Source organism: Protopterus annectens, chromosome 3.part1, assembly GCF_019279795.1.
Source record: "Protopterus annectens isolate FY-2018-M chromosome 3.part1, PAN1.0, whole genome shotgun sequence".
NCBI lineage: Eukaryota > Metazoa > Chordata > Ceratodontiformes > Protopteridae > Protopterus > Protopterus annectens.
The window spans coordinates 326,619,680-326,635,165 of NC_056732.1; the positions used below are offsets into that span (position 1 = coordinate 326,619,680).

The 15,486-nt window shown below is 40.6% G+C and overlaps 1 protein-coding gene across 1 annotated transcript in view; it reads right to left on the reverse strand.

The window, feature by feature from the left end:
* The window catches only part of ANKRD28 (ankyrin repeat domain 28), a gene marked incomplete in the record, with an annotated part of 2,819,689 nt that overhangs the window by 406,674 nt on the left and 2,397,529 nt on the right, over nt 1-15,486 (reverse strand). Inside the window, 1 exon segment of the mRNA XM_044066773.1 lies at nt 9,374-9,461. Coding sequence (XP_043922708.1) covers nt 9,374-9,461 — 88 coding nt within the window.

Genomic DNA, 15,486 nt, shown 5'->3' on the forward strand with positions numbered 1-15,486 from the left:
AGCAACTAAAACAATAAGTACCTCTGGTAGAAGAATACAGAAAAATGAACAAATCAAAAATTCTGGGAAAGACAGAGTTGGTAAAAGCAATGCACAATATTAAAACAGACCGTGATTTACCATGCACTATTTCTTATAATAAACTAAAAATAACAGCACAAGCAGAAAAAACTTGTGTGCAGATAGATAAAAAGAAAAAGTATAAAACAAGAAGTTATGTACTCACCATAACGTTCGATGTATGTAGTCCATCTCGTCTCACATTCCTACCCATGGGTTCGGAGCCGAATATTGGCTCTGACACGGCCTATTTACTAACTCAAAAATCTCTGATTGGCTGGGCTAAGAAGGTATCCCATAGTACACTGCTTCGCATCCCCAGATCTAGTTTGCTGCAAACAACTCGGTTATTGCATACATAACACACATCCATACAAACAAATTATCCAAACAAATTAATCAAAGGGACTCTGCATGATAAAATTTTACCTCCAAATCCTCCAGGCAGGGGGAAGGCAGGAGGGTAAGTAAGAATGTGAGGCGAGATGGACTACATACATCGAACGTTATGGTGAGTACATAACTTCTTGATGTTATGTAGTCCTATCTCGCCTACATTCTTACCCATGGGACAGAGTCCCTAGCACTTACAACCTGGGTGGCTCATAGGAAAATACTCCTGAGAACTGTGGAGCCAAATGAAGATCTGCCCCTGGAAACCACATCCAATTTGTAATGAGAGACAAAAGTGTGAGGAGAAGCCCAAGTAGCCGCAGCACATATATCATCCACCGACAATCTAGCTTGATAGGCTGTGGATGTGGAGACAGCTCTTGTGGAGTGTGCTTTAGGTGGAAAGGGCAAAGTTTTAATTGCTGTGTGATAAATGAAGGAAATGCAGCTGGCTATCCATCTAGAGTGTGTGACCTTGGTTACCGGAGAACCAAGCCAGTTTTCGGAAAAGGAGACAAAGAGTTGGTCAGATTTCCGAATATCTCTTGTCCGATGGAGATAGAAGCGTAACTGTCTATGTACATCTAATTGGTGAAATCTGAATTCTGCCTTGTTTGAAAAATTGGGGAAGAAAACTGGAAGCTCAATAGACTGATTAATATTGGACAGGGAAGCCGCTTTGGGAAGGAATGATGGGTTTGGCCTAAGGGAGACTCTATCTTTATGGAAGATCAAATATGGGGGTTTGATGGAAAGGGCTTGGATTTCGGAAACCCGCCTCGCTGAAGTGATAGCTATTAAAAAAGCTGTTTTCCATGTTAGAAACTTTAACTCGCAGGTAGCTGCAGGCTCGAAGGGTGGAAAAGTGAGGGCTTGAAGAACAAAATTGAGGTCCCAGGGCATAACAGGTTGTGATACTGGGGGACGAAGCAATAGGGTACCTTTAAGGAATGCTTTACATAGTCTGTGTGCCATAAGGCTAGGCTCATTGGCCACGTGGAAGTTTGATATAGCCGCCAGCTGAACTTTGATGGTGGCTGAAGTGGACCCCTGATAGAACAATATAGACAAAAATTCCAAAACGGAATCAACTGGAGCTGTGTAGGGATCAATGCCTCTGGAATGAGCCCAAATAGAGAATCTTTTCCATTTGCTAAAGTAGATTTTTCTAGTGGATGGTTTATGAGAGGAAGACAAAATATGGACTACATCTGGCGAAATATTATGGCATCTAACTAAGGATGGAAGTGGAGTAGCCAGGCTGTCACCCGGAGTGTCCTCAGAGAGGGGTGGAACTGTCCCGACATGTGTGTCAGTAAGTCTGGAAGGGGTTCCAGAATCCAAGGAGTATCCACAAGGTAGGGCTGAAGGAAGGGGAACCATACTTGATGAGGCCAGTGTGGAGCAATCAGAATCATCCTGCTTCCAAAGGATTGCACTTTCTGAATCGACCTTGAGAGAAACGGAAACGGAGGGAAAGCATAAAGCAGACCGGAGGGCCAATTGTGAGCTAGAGCATCCCTGGGTGATTTCCCCAGTGGGGGAATCAGCAAGAAGTAGTTGCTGCATTTCGCATTGAGAGGGATGGCAAAAAGATCACAGCAAGGTTGACCCCATCTGCTGAAGATTCGCTCTGCCACCAGGCGATTCAGGGACCAATCGTAGGGCATAAGAATCGCCCTGCTTAGCTTGTCCGCTATCACACTGGTCTTCCCCGGGATGTGCGTTGCCACTAGAAACCGTTGGGAAGCTATTGCCCAATGCCACATGCGCATGGCCTCCCTGCATAGTGGATAAGATCGGGTTCCCCCTTGCTTGTTGAGATACCAGACCACTGACATGTTGTCTGAGTGTATCGCAATAGTCCATAGAGGGAGGACTTCTTGAAGTGCCTGCAACACAAGAAGCACTGCTCTCATCTCCAGGACGTTTATGTGCAAATGTATCTCATGCTCCTGCCACATGCCTTGGACCATCCTGCCGAGATAATGCCCTCCCCACCCTATCTGGGAGGCGTCCATGGTCTCTGTGGCCACAGGGACGGGTGAAACAAAGGTGTTTCCTACGTTCAAGTTGGCACAGCCACCAACGGAGGTCCTGCTTGCATTAGGATTGGATGGGATAGCGGAAGTCTTTGGAGAGACCATTGGACAAAGAGAAGCCATTGAAGAATTCTCATGTATAATTTCGCTAACGGGACCAACATGATAGTAGCTGCCATGGTCCCTAGGAGTTGAAGAATCAGTCTTGCCTTCGCATGTCTCAGGGGCATCAGCATGAGAATTTGTTGTTGCAACCCTGTGATCCTTTCTTGTGATAGGAACACTCGCATCTGAATGGTGTCCAGCTCTGCTCCTATAAAGGTGAGGGCAACAAGGCAGATTTTTTTCCACTTTATCGTGATGCCTAATTGGTGGCACAGACTAATGGTAGTATCCCTGGTCTGAATTAGTAGATGCCTGGTGGGGGCAGTGAGGAGCCAGTCGTCCAGGTACAGAAACACCTGGAATCCTTGACATCTCAAGTGAGCCGTCACCACTGCCATACACTTGGTGAACACCCTGGGGGCTGTGGTGAGACCAAAAGGCAGGGCTCGAAACTGGAAATGCCTGGCTCTAAGCCTGCAGTGTAGATGACACCTGGATGCCCTGTCCATTTTGATATGGTAGTAAGCATCCTTCAGGTCGATGGAGCACATCCATACTTCCTTTCCCAATAATGGGAGAATAGATTGTAGGGTGACCATATGGAATTTGGACTTGTGTATGTAATGGTTGAGTTGACTGAGATCTAGTAGGGGTCTCAGGTCCCCTGTTCTTTTCGGCACCAAAAAGAATCTTGAGTAAGTCCCTAATCTGATCTGGTCTGAGGGGACTGGTTGGATGACTCCTTTTTCTAGCAGCCGAGATATCTCTGAGGCTGCTTGATCCCTTTGACTGGGTGGAACGTCTGGGATTTTTCTGATGGGAGGGGGTACTGAAGAGAATGGAATGGTGTAACCTCCGGAAATTATCCTTAACACCCATCAGTCCTGGGTGATGTTTTCCCAGGCTTCCGGATACAAGGAAATTCGTCCCCCGACTGGCTCCAGATAAGCACAGTCGGGCACACCCTCAGGAATGAGAGTATGGGGAGCCACGAAAAGAGTCACGGTCCCCAGAATTGCAGGGGTCCCCTCTGCCTCTGGGGCGACGTCTCCCTGAATAACTCCCCCCTCCCCTGTCTTGGGAGGGGGTTTCACCTTCTGCCGCAGAAAAAAACCTTTGTGATTTCTTGAACCACATCTTTCCCCCTCGCTAAGCCTTGGTATAAGGCCTAGACAGGAGGGAAAAATGGACCCCTACGGCAGATAGGGTCTTTCCCTCTTGCTCGCACCTGGTGAGGGTGTTTTTCACTTTGGTTCCAAACAAGGAGGAACCATCAAAAGGGGCATCAGTGAAGGAAGACTTGAAGGCCTCCGCAAAGTGACACAGGTGCAGCCAGGCTTGCCTTCTAAGGGCTACACCTGAGCTGGCTGCCCTACTCGCTCCCTCGGCCGCATACGAAATGAGTCGCATGGACGAGTTTGCGATGGAGTTGAGGGTAGAAACCTGTGCTTTGACTGTCTGAGCCACCGCTTCAGGTATGTTACCCGCAAGAGTATCTCCCAACTCCTTGAGGAGATCTCTCTGGAGCCGAGTGAAATGAGATAAGTAATTCAGCGACCTTAAGGTGAAGGTGGCTGAAGACAACGTACACTTCTCGTACCGGTCCATAGTCCTAGATTCCTTGTTAGGAGGATGGACCGAAGAGGAAGACTCTGCAACTTCCTTCTGGGTGGTTGCCGCCACCATGGCATCTACCGGGACTCCCTTTGTCAGAAATTCTTTCTCGTGAGGGGCAGAGAGAAATTTGTTGGGGCGCCGAGGTACTGGCTCCACAGAATCAGGGTTTTCCCATACCCTTCGACAAATAAGGTCAAGAAGTTCATCGAAGGGTGGAGACACCCAGGAGGCAGAAGGTTGAGCTCCAAAAGCCTTAAGGAATACTGACTTCTCCTCGGAAGGGGTTTTGGAAGGCCAGTCTCCTCTTTGTTTCAGTATCTCCAGGATATTGGAGAAGGAAAATCATCAGAGGAAGACTTGGGGGACCCTTCCGCTTCCTCGAGGTCAGTATCGGAAGTGAGAGACTCGTCCTGGGAGTCTATGTGCTTCCTCTTACACAATTTCTTTCTGGGAGGTTCCTCAGGCACAGGCTCTGAGGGACCTTCAGAAAGTGGAGGACCACTCGTGGGGGTATCCTTAGGGCCTGGCGCTCTGCTGTCCAAGGATAGGTGGGTGTTGGAAGCTCTCGCCAGAGTGGTAGGGGATGGAATGACCAGCACGAGTGACGTAGCTGACGACCTGGCCAGCACGCTCCACATGGCCTCGAAGGCGGGTCCCCCCGAGTCCGAGGACCAACCGGCCTCCAAGGCCATGACGGGGACCAGGGTCCCCCTAGCCGATGCACCGAGTGGGAGACTCGGAACCGAAAGATGTCCCGAGGCATCCCCTTCGGGCCCGACCGAGGAGACCAGAGTCTCGAACCCTGTGGACGGAACCGACATGGTCAGAGCCGAGGTCGGCACCGATAAACCCAGAGGGGGTTTTGGGAGCCGGTGCAGGAACATCACTTGGAGCGGAACATACCGGCTTTGTTAGCAAGGATGTGCTCGGAAGACGAATCGATGAAACAAGCATAGGAATTGGCTCCAGAGCTGACTGGGTCGGAGCTGAAAACAATTTAGCCAACACCGGTGACTGCAGGAGCCTCTGCACCACCCTATCCACATCCAAATCAGAAAGCCTGGAGGATTTGGAGGAGATGGATGGAGACTGAGACCTCTTATCTGGTGAACCATGCCTCACACTCAGCGACCGGCTCCGAATAGGTTCGAGAATGATCTGAGCGGACGCTGATTCACTTAACACAGACATCTCCCAAGGCCCCGAAGACAGTGGAGCCGAGGAAGCAGCTGATCTTTAGACATATCCGAAGAGTTAACAACTTCCAACAGGTGCAAAGCACACAGCGTAACTACAGTTAACTACCAAAAAGGGCGGGAAGCCCACAACATAAGACAGCAGACAGTACCACAGAGAAGAGCGAAGCTCTTAACCAACAAACAATAACAAGAACACCGAGAGAGAACCTCTAACTTAAATGGTTCTCAACACAAAAAATATACAATAAGAAACAGACGAACTACTCAACTAAGGGAGGACTAGGTCCTCTAACTAAAACGGGCCTAGCCCGTGGGAACAGTTAGGGATACCACAAACACTACTAACGCACAAACACAACTACCACAGCAAGAGTATCTATTAAAATAGCTTTTTAAGTATAAAGCAACCAATTTCTCAAGAGAAATGTCAAAAAGGGTACTTAGCCACAGCCAAGCGAGACCACGTCCGAGCTCTACAAGCGGCTAACGAGATCTGGGATGCGAAGCAGTGTACTATGGGATACCCTCTTAGCCCAGCCAATCAGAGATTTTTGAGCTAGTAAATAGGCAGAGTCGGAGCCGAATGGGTAAGAATGTAGGTGAGATAGGACTACATAACATCAAGGAATTCACTGATGACCCAAACATAATTTATAGAGAACTGGGAGACAAAGCAAAAGTAATAGAATACATCAACAAAAAAAAAAAGTATATTTTGGAGAAGCAATTATGAAGAACCTGTTGAACGTAATGATAATGATGATGCAAGGAGAGAAAAGTTAAGAAGGCTTTAATATAAAGGATGTGAAATGGGAGGAAGTAACGGACAGAGAAAGTGAAACAAAATTAAGAAAAGCTCCTAAATGTAAAACCCCAGGGACAGATTAAACACCCAACTTCTGGCTACAAGTATTAAACATCTTTACACAAAGATTTAACACTGAATAAAATGCCTGGTTAACAAGAAAAAAGCATACACCTACTCAAAAGTGAACTTACAAGTCATCCTGAGACTACAGACCAAAAACTTGCCTTCTGAAAATATAGAAGATATATACTGGAACTAATGCAGACAAAAGTTTACAGCCCTGCAGAAAAGAATAAATCATTGCAATAGAACAAATATGTTATAAAAGAAAGTCATGTGTGGCAAAGGATCATCTATTGTTAAACAAAGCCATAATACAAGGCTGAAAAAAGGGGTATGATCTCAGTATGGAGTGGATAGATTTAAAAAAAAAAATCTTTCAAAAGTATCCCACACATTCATGGATCAGGAAATGCTTACAGATATAGAATATATATACCTTACATTGATTAATTACATTGGAGTGACCTTGAAACAGTGGCATGCCATTTTGCAGCTGAGCCATGATAAAGGGCAAATCATCATCCAAGGGATAACAATTCAACGTGGGTTATTCCAGGTGATTATTTATCACTGGTGCTGTTTTGTCTTATCCTTAACCTATTCATCTTATTTATTTAATTGATTAGGCTATGGTTAAAGTTTAACTTTCAGAAATCAGCCTTGTTCAAAGACGTCCCATCTACTTTTTCTGGATAATTTAAAAATGTTTAGTTCATCAGACAAGGATCTGAAAGCACAACTACAAAAGGTTAAAGTTCTCTCAGATGATGTAAGAATGACCTTTAGTCTTGATAAACGTGCAAAAAACAACTTTTCTAAAACAAATGCTGGATAACCAAAGAGAATATCAATCTAGGACAGGAATGTGATATAAAGAAACTTGGAACAGGAAGGAATGTAACAATATTTGGGAACAGATGAAGGGATGACAATACAACATGAACACGAGAATAAAGCTTAGGACGGAATACTTCAGAGAGCTAAAGCTAATACTGAAAACTGTCTTGACTTCTAGGAATAAAGTCCAAGCTATAAACCAATTTGCTCTTCCTGTTCTAACTTCAATATTGGTGTGACTGACAGTCCTCAAACAGCACTGAATCATTTGGACAAGAAAAGAAGAAAAAATGTTTCATAATTATCAAATGATATGAAAACTAGCACATACCAAGGTTTATACCCCTTGCTCTGAAGGAGGTATGGGCCTCCTCAAAACTGACTACATGGGACTGCATATGCATTTGCTGATCTCATCAAGTACAAAGTGAAAGTTCCAAAGTCTAAGATGACATCTTCGCTCACTTTAGTAGAAGCATTTCTGAAAGAAGGGGGAAATGAAATGAAATGAGAAGAAAACAAGAATCAGAGCAAATGAAAGTCTCAAAAACAAAAATAAAAGATGAGGATAAAAAGGGAAAGAAAACTGGAAATCCCCAAAAATATAGTGCTAATTATAGAGAACTCTTAGAACAATCACATATTGACCAAGGTTTGTTGCAGGAGTGGTTAAGAAGAGGTGAACTTAAACCAAAACATGAAGGGCTAGTAACAGAAGCCCAAGACAATAGACTACATACAAACTGGTTTACAAAGTCTATATAAAAAGTGGAAGAAACATGCAAATGCAGGTTTTGTAAAACAGAACTGGAAACAGGTGCACATCTCATTGCTGGTCTTGATACACTCATGGCTGAGGGTTTGTATACTGAAATTCACAATAACATGGCAAGTCTGTTGTGCTGGGTATTGTGAAAGCACAATAACAGTGGTAGCTGAGAAGCATTGGAAACATGAACCGCAAATCATTACAACAATGAAATCTGGATCACATGTTACCAACAAATATCAACAGTTAAGACAATAGATGGAACAAGACCATATAAACTAGTCCAAGAAAAAAATACAAACATAACATTAATCACTGAAACTGCTATACTCTGTGATTATAGTCTTATATACTGACAGAGGCAAAGTTATCAAATACCAGGATCTGCTAGCAAAAGTAAGAGCACTGCAGAATAAAAGACACCCAGTCAGTTCCAATTGTAGCAGGAGTAACATGTAGTAAAGTACTTAAATATGCTATTAAATCATGTAACCCTCTATAAATTGCAGAAGGCAGCAATCCTGGATACATTATGATGCTGGGAAGAGCACTCTTGATTAACAAATACTAATGCAATACTGATTTCATGAACTCTAATTGTTCCTTGACTTAGGAATGGGGTTTATTCCTGTTAGGGTATTAGAAATCCAAAACATTTGGGGAAATTAAAAAGGAGGAACACACATCTAGATACAGTTGCACACACACACACACACACACACACACACACACACACACACACACACACACACACACACACACACACAAGTATAAAGCATATATACTTGCATTTCATAAACCAATTGGCTACTTGACAACACAGCTTCTGAACAAGGTCAGTGAAAGCAGTTTAGGAATACTTGCATCTAAACAGTAACAAAGAGCTGATGGGAAGTTTCACATCAGAATTACATTTATATTGTTTGGACACTCATATTACATACCTCTAATGACATATTGCTGTTGTTCAACTGATCCTAACACTTTTGCTTTTAAGCTGGCTGCTGTGCACTGAAAACACACCTGACATACAAGAACTGATGTCTTGCTAACATGCTACTATTGTTCTGCTTAACATTCATAAAATTTATGTTGAAAAAGATACCTGATGTTCTGAAAAAGAATTACATTTCCATGCAACACTGATATAGAAACTATAAATACATCACATGAAAGTACATTGTCAAAGGTTTTCAAAGTTAGTATACTAATGGTTATTAATGCACTAATGATTCAAAAATATGGTTAGAGCTTCTATTTCTTTTTAGCCAAGAAATTCCAATCTGCTTTGGAACATAGTTTCTGTACTGCTGCGGAACAAAAGACAAGCCAGAACTGCCTTACAATACTTTTAAATGTATGCTCGACAGCAAATAAATTCAAACAACTTGTTGATTGCCTGCTCTTGGTTTAGTTCAATGTAAAATAAATAAAATAAATTATGGATGGGGAAGAAATCAAGGCACTAAAAATAGCTTACTGTCCATTTCCATCTTGAATGTCCACTGCCGTTGGAAGATCTGCATTGCCTATTAGAAGCCGCAAGCATTCTGAATGGCCATTTGAGGCTGTAAGAAACAAAATGTTGTCAGTGTACTTCCTTAACATGAAAATACAAAACATGAATGGGGACATTACAAATTAAACAGTTCACAAAATATCCATTATTAGAATGCCTGCACTATTTATTAATAAATATCACTTGAGTGGCTGTGCAACTATGTACTCACTGTGTGGTACATTGTGAAAACTCTCATAAGCAAAGACTAAAAAATATTCTGCAGTAAACAAAATAAGAATTATGTACTAACCTTACACATCTTACTGTTTGTTTTTACTCTTTACTATACTTGTTCCCATATTTTCTTTTGGTTTCAGATTTCTCATACTACAGAGGAAGAACCTATGCACATGGTATCTGGAGTGGGACTCACTGCAGACATCACACACTAGTTGCAATCAGTCAAACCTCCCCTAGTGCGGTTATGCAATACCATCATAGAAAATAAAATTAGTTTTACAGAATCCAGGAAAACAAAAAGCTAAATAGGTAACAGGCTGGAAACCAACAAAAAAGTTACGAGATGTTCTTCTCTTGTTCTTCAGAAACATTATCCAAATCTTTCTAAGCCCTATGCACCCTTAATATGATCATCATTGGGATATCACCCCTTAAATAGTGAAGATGTGACCAGAGAAAGGGTGCCTTCCAGTAACGTCATCAACCCAATATGGCTTGCAGTACACTAAGTAAGCCTTTGTTTTCTACCTACAAATTCTGCAAACTACTCTTCTGCTTTACCAATTTCCAAATGCCCAATTTTCCACAATTCCTCAACTGTTTCCAATAGATCATTCTTGCTATGCTATCTCTTCAGTGCCAAGCAAAACAAAAGGTACTAGTGGAAGAAAACGGCTCCTTTTTTCTTTTTTTAGCAGCTTTATTAGCAAAAGTAACGAACCAAGCAGCAACACGTAGTTCCAGCAAAACACTCCAAACACATTAACGCTATGTCTCCACACCTGCGTTTTCGTTTGAATACACTTCCTCAGATGCACAATACTACAAGCTCTTCCCCTTCTGCTTAAATACTATTGCTGATTGAATAATTGATCCTATTAATACAATAATTACTTAATTGCCCTGTTCTTCATATATTATACTGAAAAATCACATTTACAAAGTGCCTTCATGTCTACCCTTAAAATCATGTTACAATTTATTACATTCCTGCTCACAACATTTTATTCCTATAATAATTAACAACTTTTATTCATAAAATTCAAAACATTAAAATTTGACATTTTATATACAAAAATCTAAACATATAAAATATATATACATTATATATATACAAACATACAACTAAGAAACATCCAATGCCCTCTGGTGTCTAGATGAACACATTACACCTACTATTTTCACAGTTATGCCCAAACTTAATACACTTCAAAGTTTACCCAGGTTCAAATTCATTTCTTACAGATACCCTTTCTCTTACTTATCCTGCCAACTTCTTTTTACCTTTTTTCCACAAAGTAGTGCTAATTGATTTTATATTTAATTATCTTTAATAATGTCTTAGTATCTTTAACCCCCAAATATACATTTTCCCAACTCAGAGCTTCGCTGCTCTTATTTTCAATACTGGGGCCAAAGATACATAATTATTCAACCCTGGTGGGTTGTAAGCTTCCAAATGGAGTTGCCATAGTAACTCTTTGTACTCAATTGTCTCCTCCCATTGGCCACCACGTATATCTTTATTTACTACCTCTAAAACAAAGAAGGTATAATCAGCTTCTTCACATTTTGTTTTATGCTTGTACAGAGCATTACACATATTTTTTGTCTTCATCTCATAGTTATGCTCGTATATTCTATCTCTTAGTCTTCTTTCAGACTTCCCTACGTAAAATGCCTCACATTTCTTACATATACTTAGGTATATTATACCTTTTGTTTGACAATTAACATATTGCTTACTCTGCACTAATATATCCCTACTTTTCACATAAATTATATCTTTATTGCAAATATACGAGCACTGGGAGCACCTCCCACATTTATATGTGCCTTTTCTCTCCCTGGAAGTGGTGTTTTCCTTAATTTTTCTTTCAAACAAATTTTTCAAGTTTCTCCCTTTTCTATATGTACATTTCAAGGGTTGTCTAAACAGACTTCTTAAATCAGAGAATTCACCAAACTTTACCCATTCTTCCTCCACTATTCTTTGTATGACCTTAGCCTCCCCACTATAATCTGTTATAAAATTATTTCTTAACTCAAAAATGTTTTTTTCGAGGTTGGTCACCTTCCCAAGGTCATCTTCCTGTCCTAAAATAGGCCGATATTTATCCACTCTTCCTTCCCTTACTTCCTTCTCAATTTCATCAATTAATTTCCTTGGGTACCCTCTATCTAAAAACATCCCTCTTAGTTTCATACACTCTTCCTCAAAATCACTGTCCCTAGAGGTCATCCGACTACCTCGAACATACTGCCCTTTTACTATTCCCTTTTTGTGGTGGTGGGGGTGTGCACTTTCATATGCCAAAAAGGAGTTAGAGTAATTTTCCTTTCTAAATACTTTTGAGTAAAATACCCCTTCTCCTTTCCCTACAAAAATGTCCAAGTATTTCAAAGCCTCTACACTTTTGGAAAAAGTAAAAGACAAAAAGGAGGTTGTTTGAGATATGTATTGAAAAAAGGCATCAAACTCGGCTTCTGTGCCCACCCATAATATACAAACATCATCCAAAAACCTTTTATACATTTTCCAGCAGCTTTTGAACTTTGAATTTAACACAGACTTTTGCTCCCAAGCTGCCAGAATGATGTTTGCATATATGGGTGCACAGTTTGCACCCATAGCAATTCCCTTTATCTGCCTAAAAAATTCGCCTTCAAAATGTAAGAAATTACTCTTCAACACAAGCTCCATTAATGTCAAAATTAAACAAAATTCATTGTGAGTATACTTTCTATAATTAATCAAAGCCTCCTCAAACCATTCCATACCCTCTTTATAGGGGATGGATGAAAAAAGATCCACAATGTCCAGGGTTATAAATACTAATTCTTCCTCAAAAAACTCCTTCAAATTACGAAGTAAATCCCATGAGTCTTTTACTATACCTCCACATTCCTTCACTATTCCCTTTAACTTACAATCCAGCCATCTGGCTATAGGAGCAGTCACTGAACCCTCTGAAGAGACTATAGGTCTCATAGGGGGGTTTATTTCATCTTTATGTACCTTAGGTATTCCGAATATGTTAGGAATCTTTGGTTTCTCTACATTTAAAAATCTAAATGTGCTTAGATCTATTAATCCTTCTAATAACAAATCATATAATTTTAAATAAACATTCCTGTTGGCAATGTTTATTTCATTTATAGAAGATCTTACATATCTTCCTTCATTACCTAAGAGTTCCAACATTTTGGCCTCATACATCATTTTGTCCATAATTATTGTACCCCCTCCTTTATCTGGTCTCAATATTCTTAGGGTAGGGTCATTTGATAATTCCATCAGTAACTCATTCTCCTCCTTGGATAAGTTATAGCCTATCCTATTGTCCGTCAAAACTTTCCTTAACCTCCTTTCGGTTACTATTTCAAAGTTCTTTAGTTGCTGGTTTAAAGGGGGGTTGTACACACTTCTTTTCCTTAAATTCCCATTTGCTATACTCTCATTGTTATTTTCTTGAAACATTAATTCAAGATTTTTCTTTCTTGTAAACATTTTCAAATCAATTAACACTTTACTCAAATCAGCCTTCCTATTAGGCACAAATTTCATTCCTTTAGTGAATAGTTGGAAGTGGGTGGGTGTAATATCTACACCACTATAGTTATAAATGTTGTAATTCCCTGATTTCCATACTGCTCCCTCTCTAACCATTTTATTCTTACTCTGAGTTGTTTCCATACTGTCACCTCCACATTTTACCATTCTCTGTATGACCTGCTCCTGTCCTGATACCTTTGGACTTGAGCCCCCCCCCCCCCCCTGAGTAGTTTTTTTGTATGTTCCTCTGATGATAATTTTTAATTCTCTCCGACCTACGCAGCTCTGGGTAATCATTCTCCCTCCTACCTCCATCCCTTTCAACTCTTTCTACATATTCTTCTTCCTCTAAATTTTCCTGGTTGTGAACAATATTAATTTTTTGTGGAAAAAAATCCCTAGGTTTTGGGTAGTTTGTCTTTTCCTTATATTCCATGATGTCCCTATCAAGCTTTTTACATTTCCTCTCGAAAATGTTGTTTATACTCTTCTCTATACTTCCCAATATATTTTGGTACTTAATCTGGCTTTCCTGCATTTCAAAGAGTAGGTCCTTAGTGATACGTTCATTCACTTCTTTTATTTTGTTATTTAAATCCTCCATACCTCTCGTGTTTTCTTTAATAATTGCTTTAAGGATTTCAAACCCACACATATCGAAAATCTCTATTAATTCCACATGAAATTCACTACCTGCCCTGACTTTATTAGGGTAGCGACATACCCTCAACCCCTTAGGAACAATTTTCAAGTTTAGGCATTCGTTTAAATATGCATTTTCCATTTCCAAATTTTAAAATTTAAATAACATTTCATCAAATACTTTCAAATTATTTTTAAAAGATGAAAAATCATCATTAGAAGGCCCTTTGTACACATTTTTAATTTTAAAATTGCATTTGTGATTAAAAACCTTATCAAAGTCCAATTTAGATTGTTTAGCATACACTTCATTTTCTTCGTTGGAATTACCTGCAGTCCTGCTACCCGTCATAACATTACTGTAGCTTCTAGCTGCATTCCCAACGTTTTTACGTCTTACTGCTCTGTTTTCACCACTGTCTATAGTGAGAAGCGGAAAGGCGTCTTCCTCCAAGCTCCTCGAAAAAATGTTTGGTACGCCAACTTCATCTTGCCGCACGCCTTGCCTCCGATCGATGTTTTGGCTCCCTTCACGTCTCTCCGGGCTGGGGAAAACACTCTTTCCTCTATTCCTGTCTCTTTCCCTTCTCGGGAGAGCCTCCTGGTTGTTCGGCACGCCACTCAGCGACGCCCACCATTTCCTGCAAGCAGTTCTAACAATTGAGTCAGCTGATTGGATATCTTATCCAGTCTATTAGAGCTTACTGTGTTGTCCAATCCGGTTACACCTTCCACATTCACCGACGAGCCTTCTTCCACCTCCATAACTAAACCAAAACCACGACAATGGAGCCTAGTACCAAAACAGTCACAACCAAGCAAAGCAAAAGGTACTAGTGGAAGAAAACGGCTCCTTTTTTCTTTTTTTAGCAGCTTTATTAGCAAAAGTAACGAACCAAGCAGCAACACGTAGTTCCAGCAAAACACTCCAAACACATTAACGCTATGTCTCCACACCTGCGTTTTCGTTTGAATACACTTCCTCAGATGCACAATACTACAAGCTCTTCCCCTTCTGCTTAAATACTATTGCTGATTGAATAATAGTAGTACACTAAGTAAGCCTTTGTTTTCTACCTACAAATTCTGCAAACCACTCTTCTGCTTTACCAATTTCCAAATGCCCAATTTTCCACAATTCCTCAACTGTTTCCAATAGATCATTCTTGCTATGCTATCTCTTCAGTGCCTTAAGCCATTTCAGACCACCCAATTTTCTATCTCCACTGGGTGCACTATAAAAGTGTTCCAGGGGCTTATTAACAGATTCAACTATGTAACATTATCCCATAGCTTGTTTTATAACCTAAGGCACTTCACTTTTTCATGGATAATGCATCCAAAGTCAAACTTAGATTAATGTTTTTGTATTAAACTAATTTTTTTCCCATTTGATATCATAATCTACTTGAACAGATAGCAAATATACTATCAAGTTATACAGCGTCATAAAAACATAACTCTGGATCAGGGGTATTTAATTCTCCTAAGTCCTTTGGAAGTATCACACTTATTCCCTGACATTCAGAAATTACCATCAATCCAAACAAAACCCAAATCATATTTTTAATCGCTTTCAGAAAAAAAGCAGGAATTATCAGCTGGGCAGGCTTGAAATACATACAAACAGGAGAAACACAAATAAAGCACCATC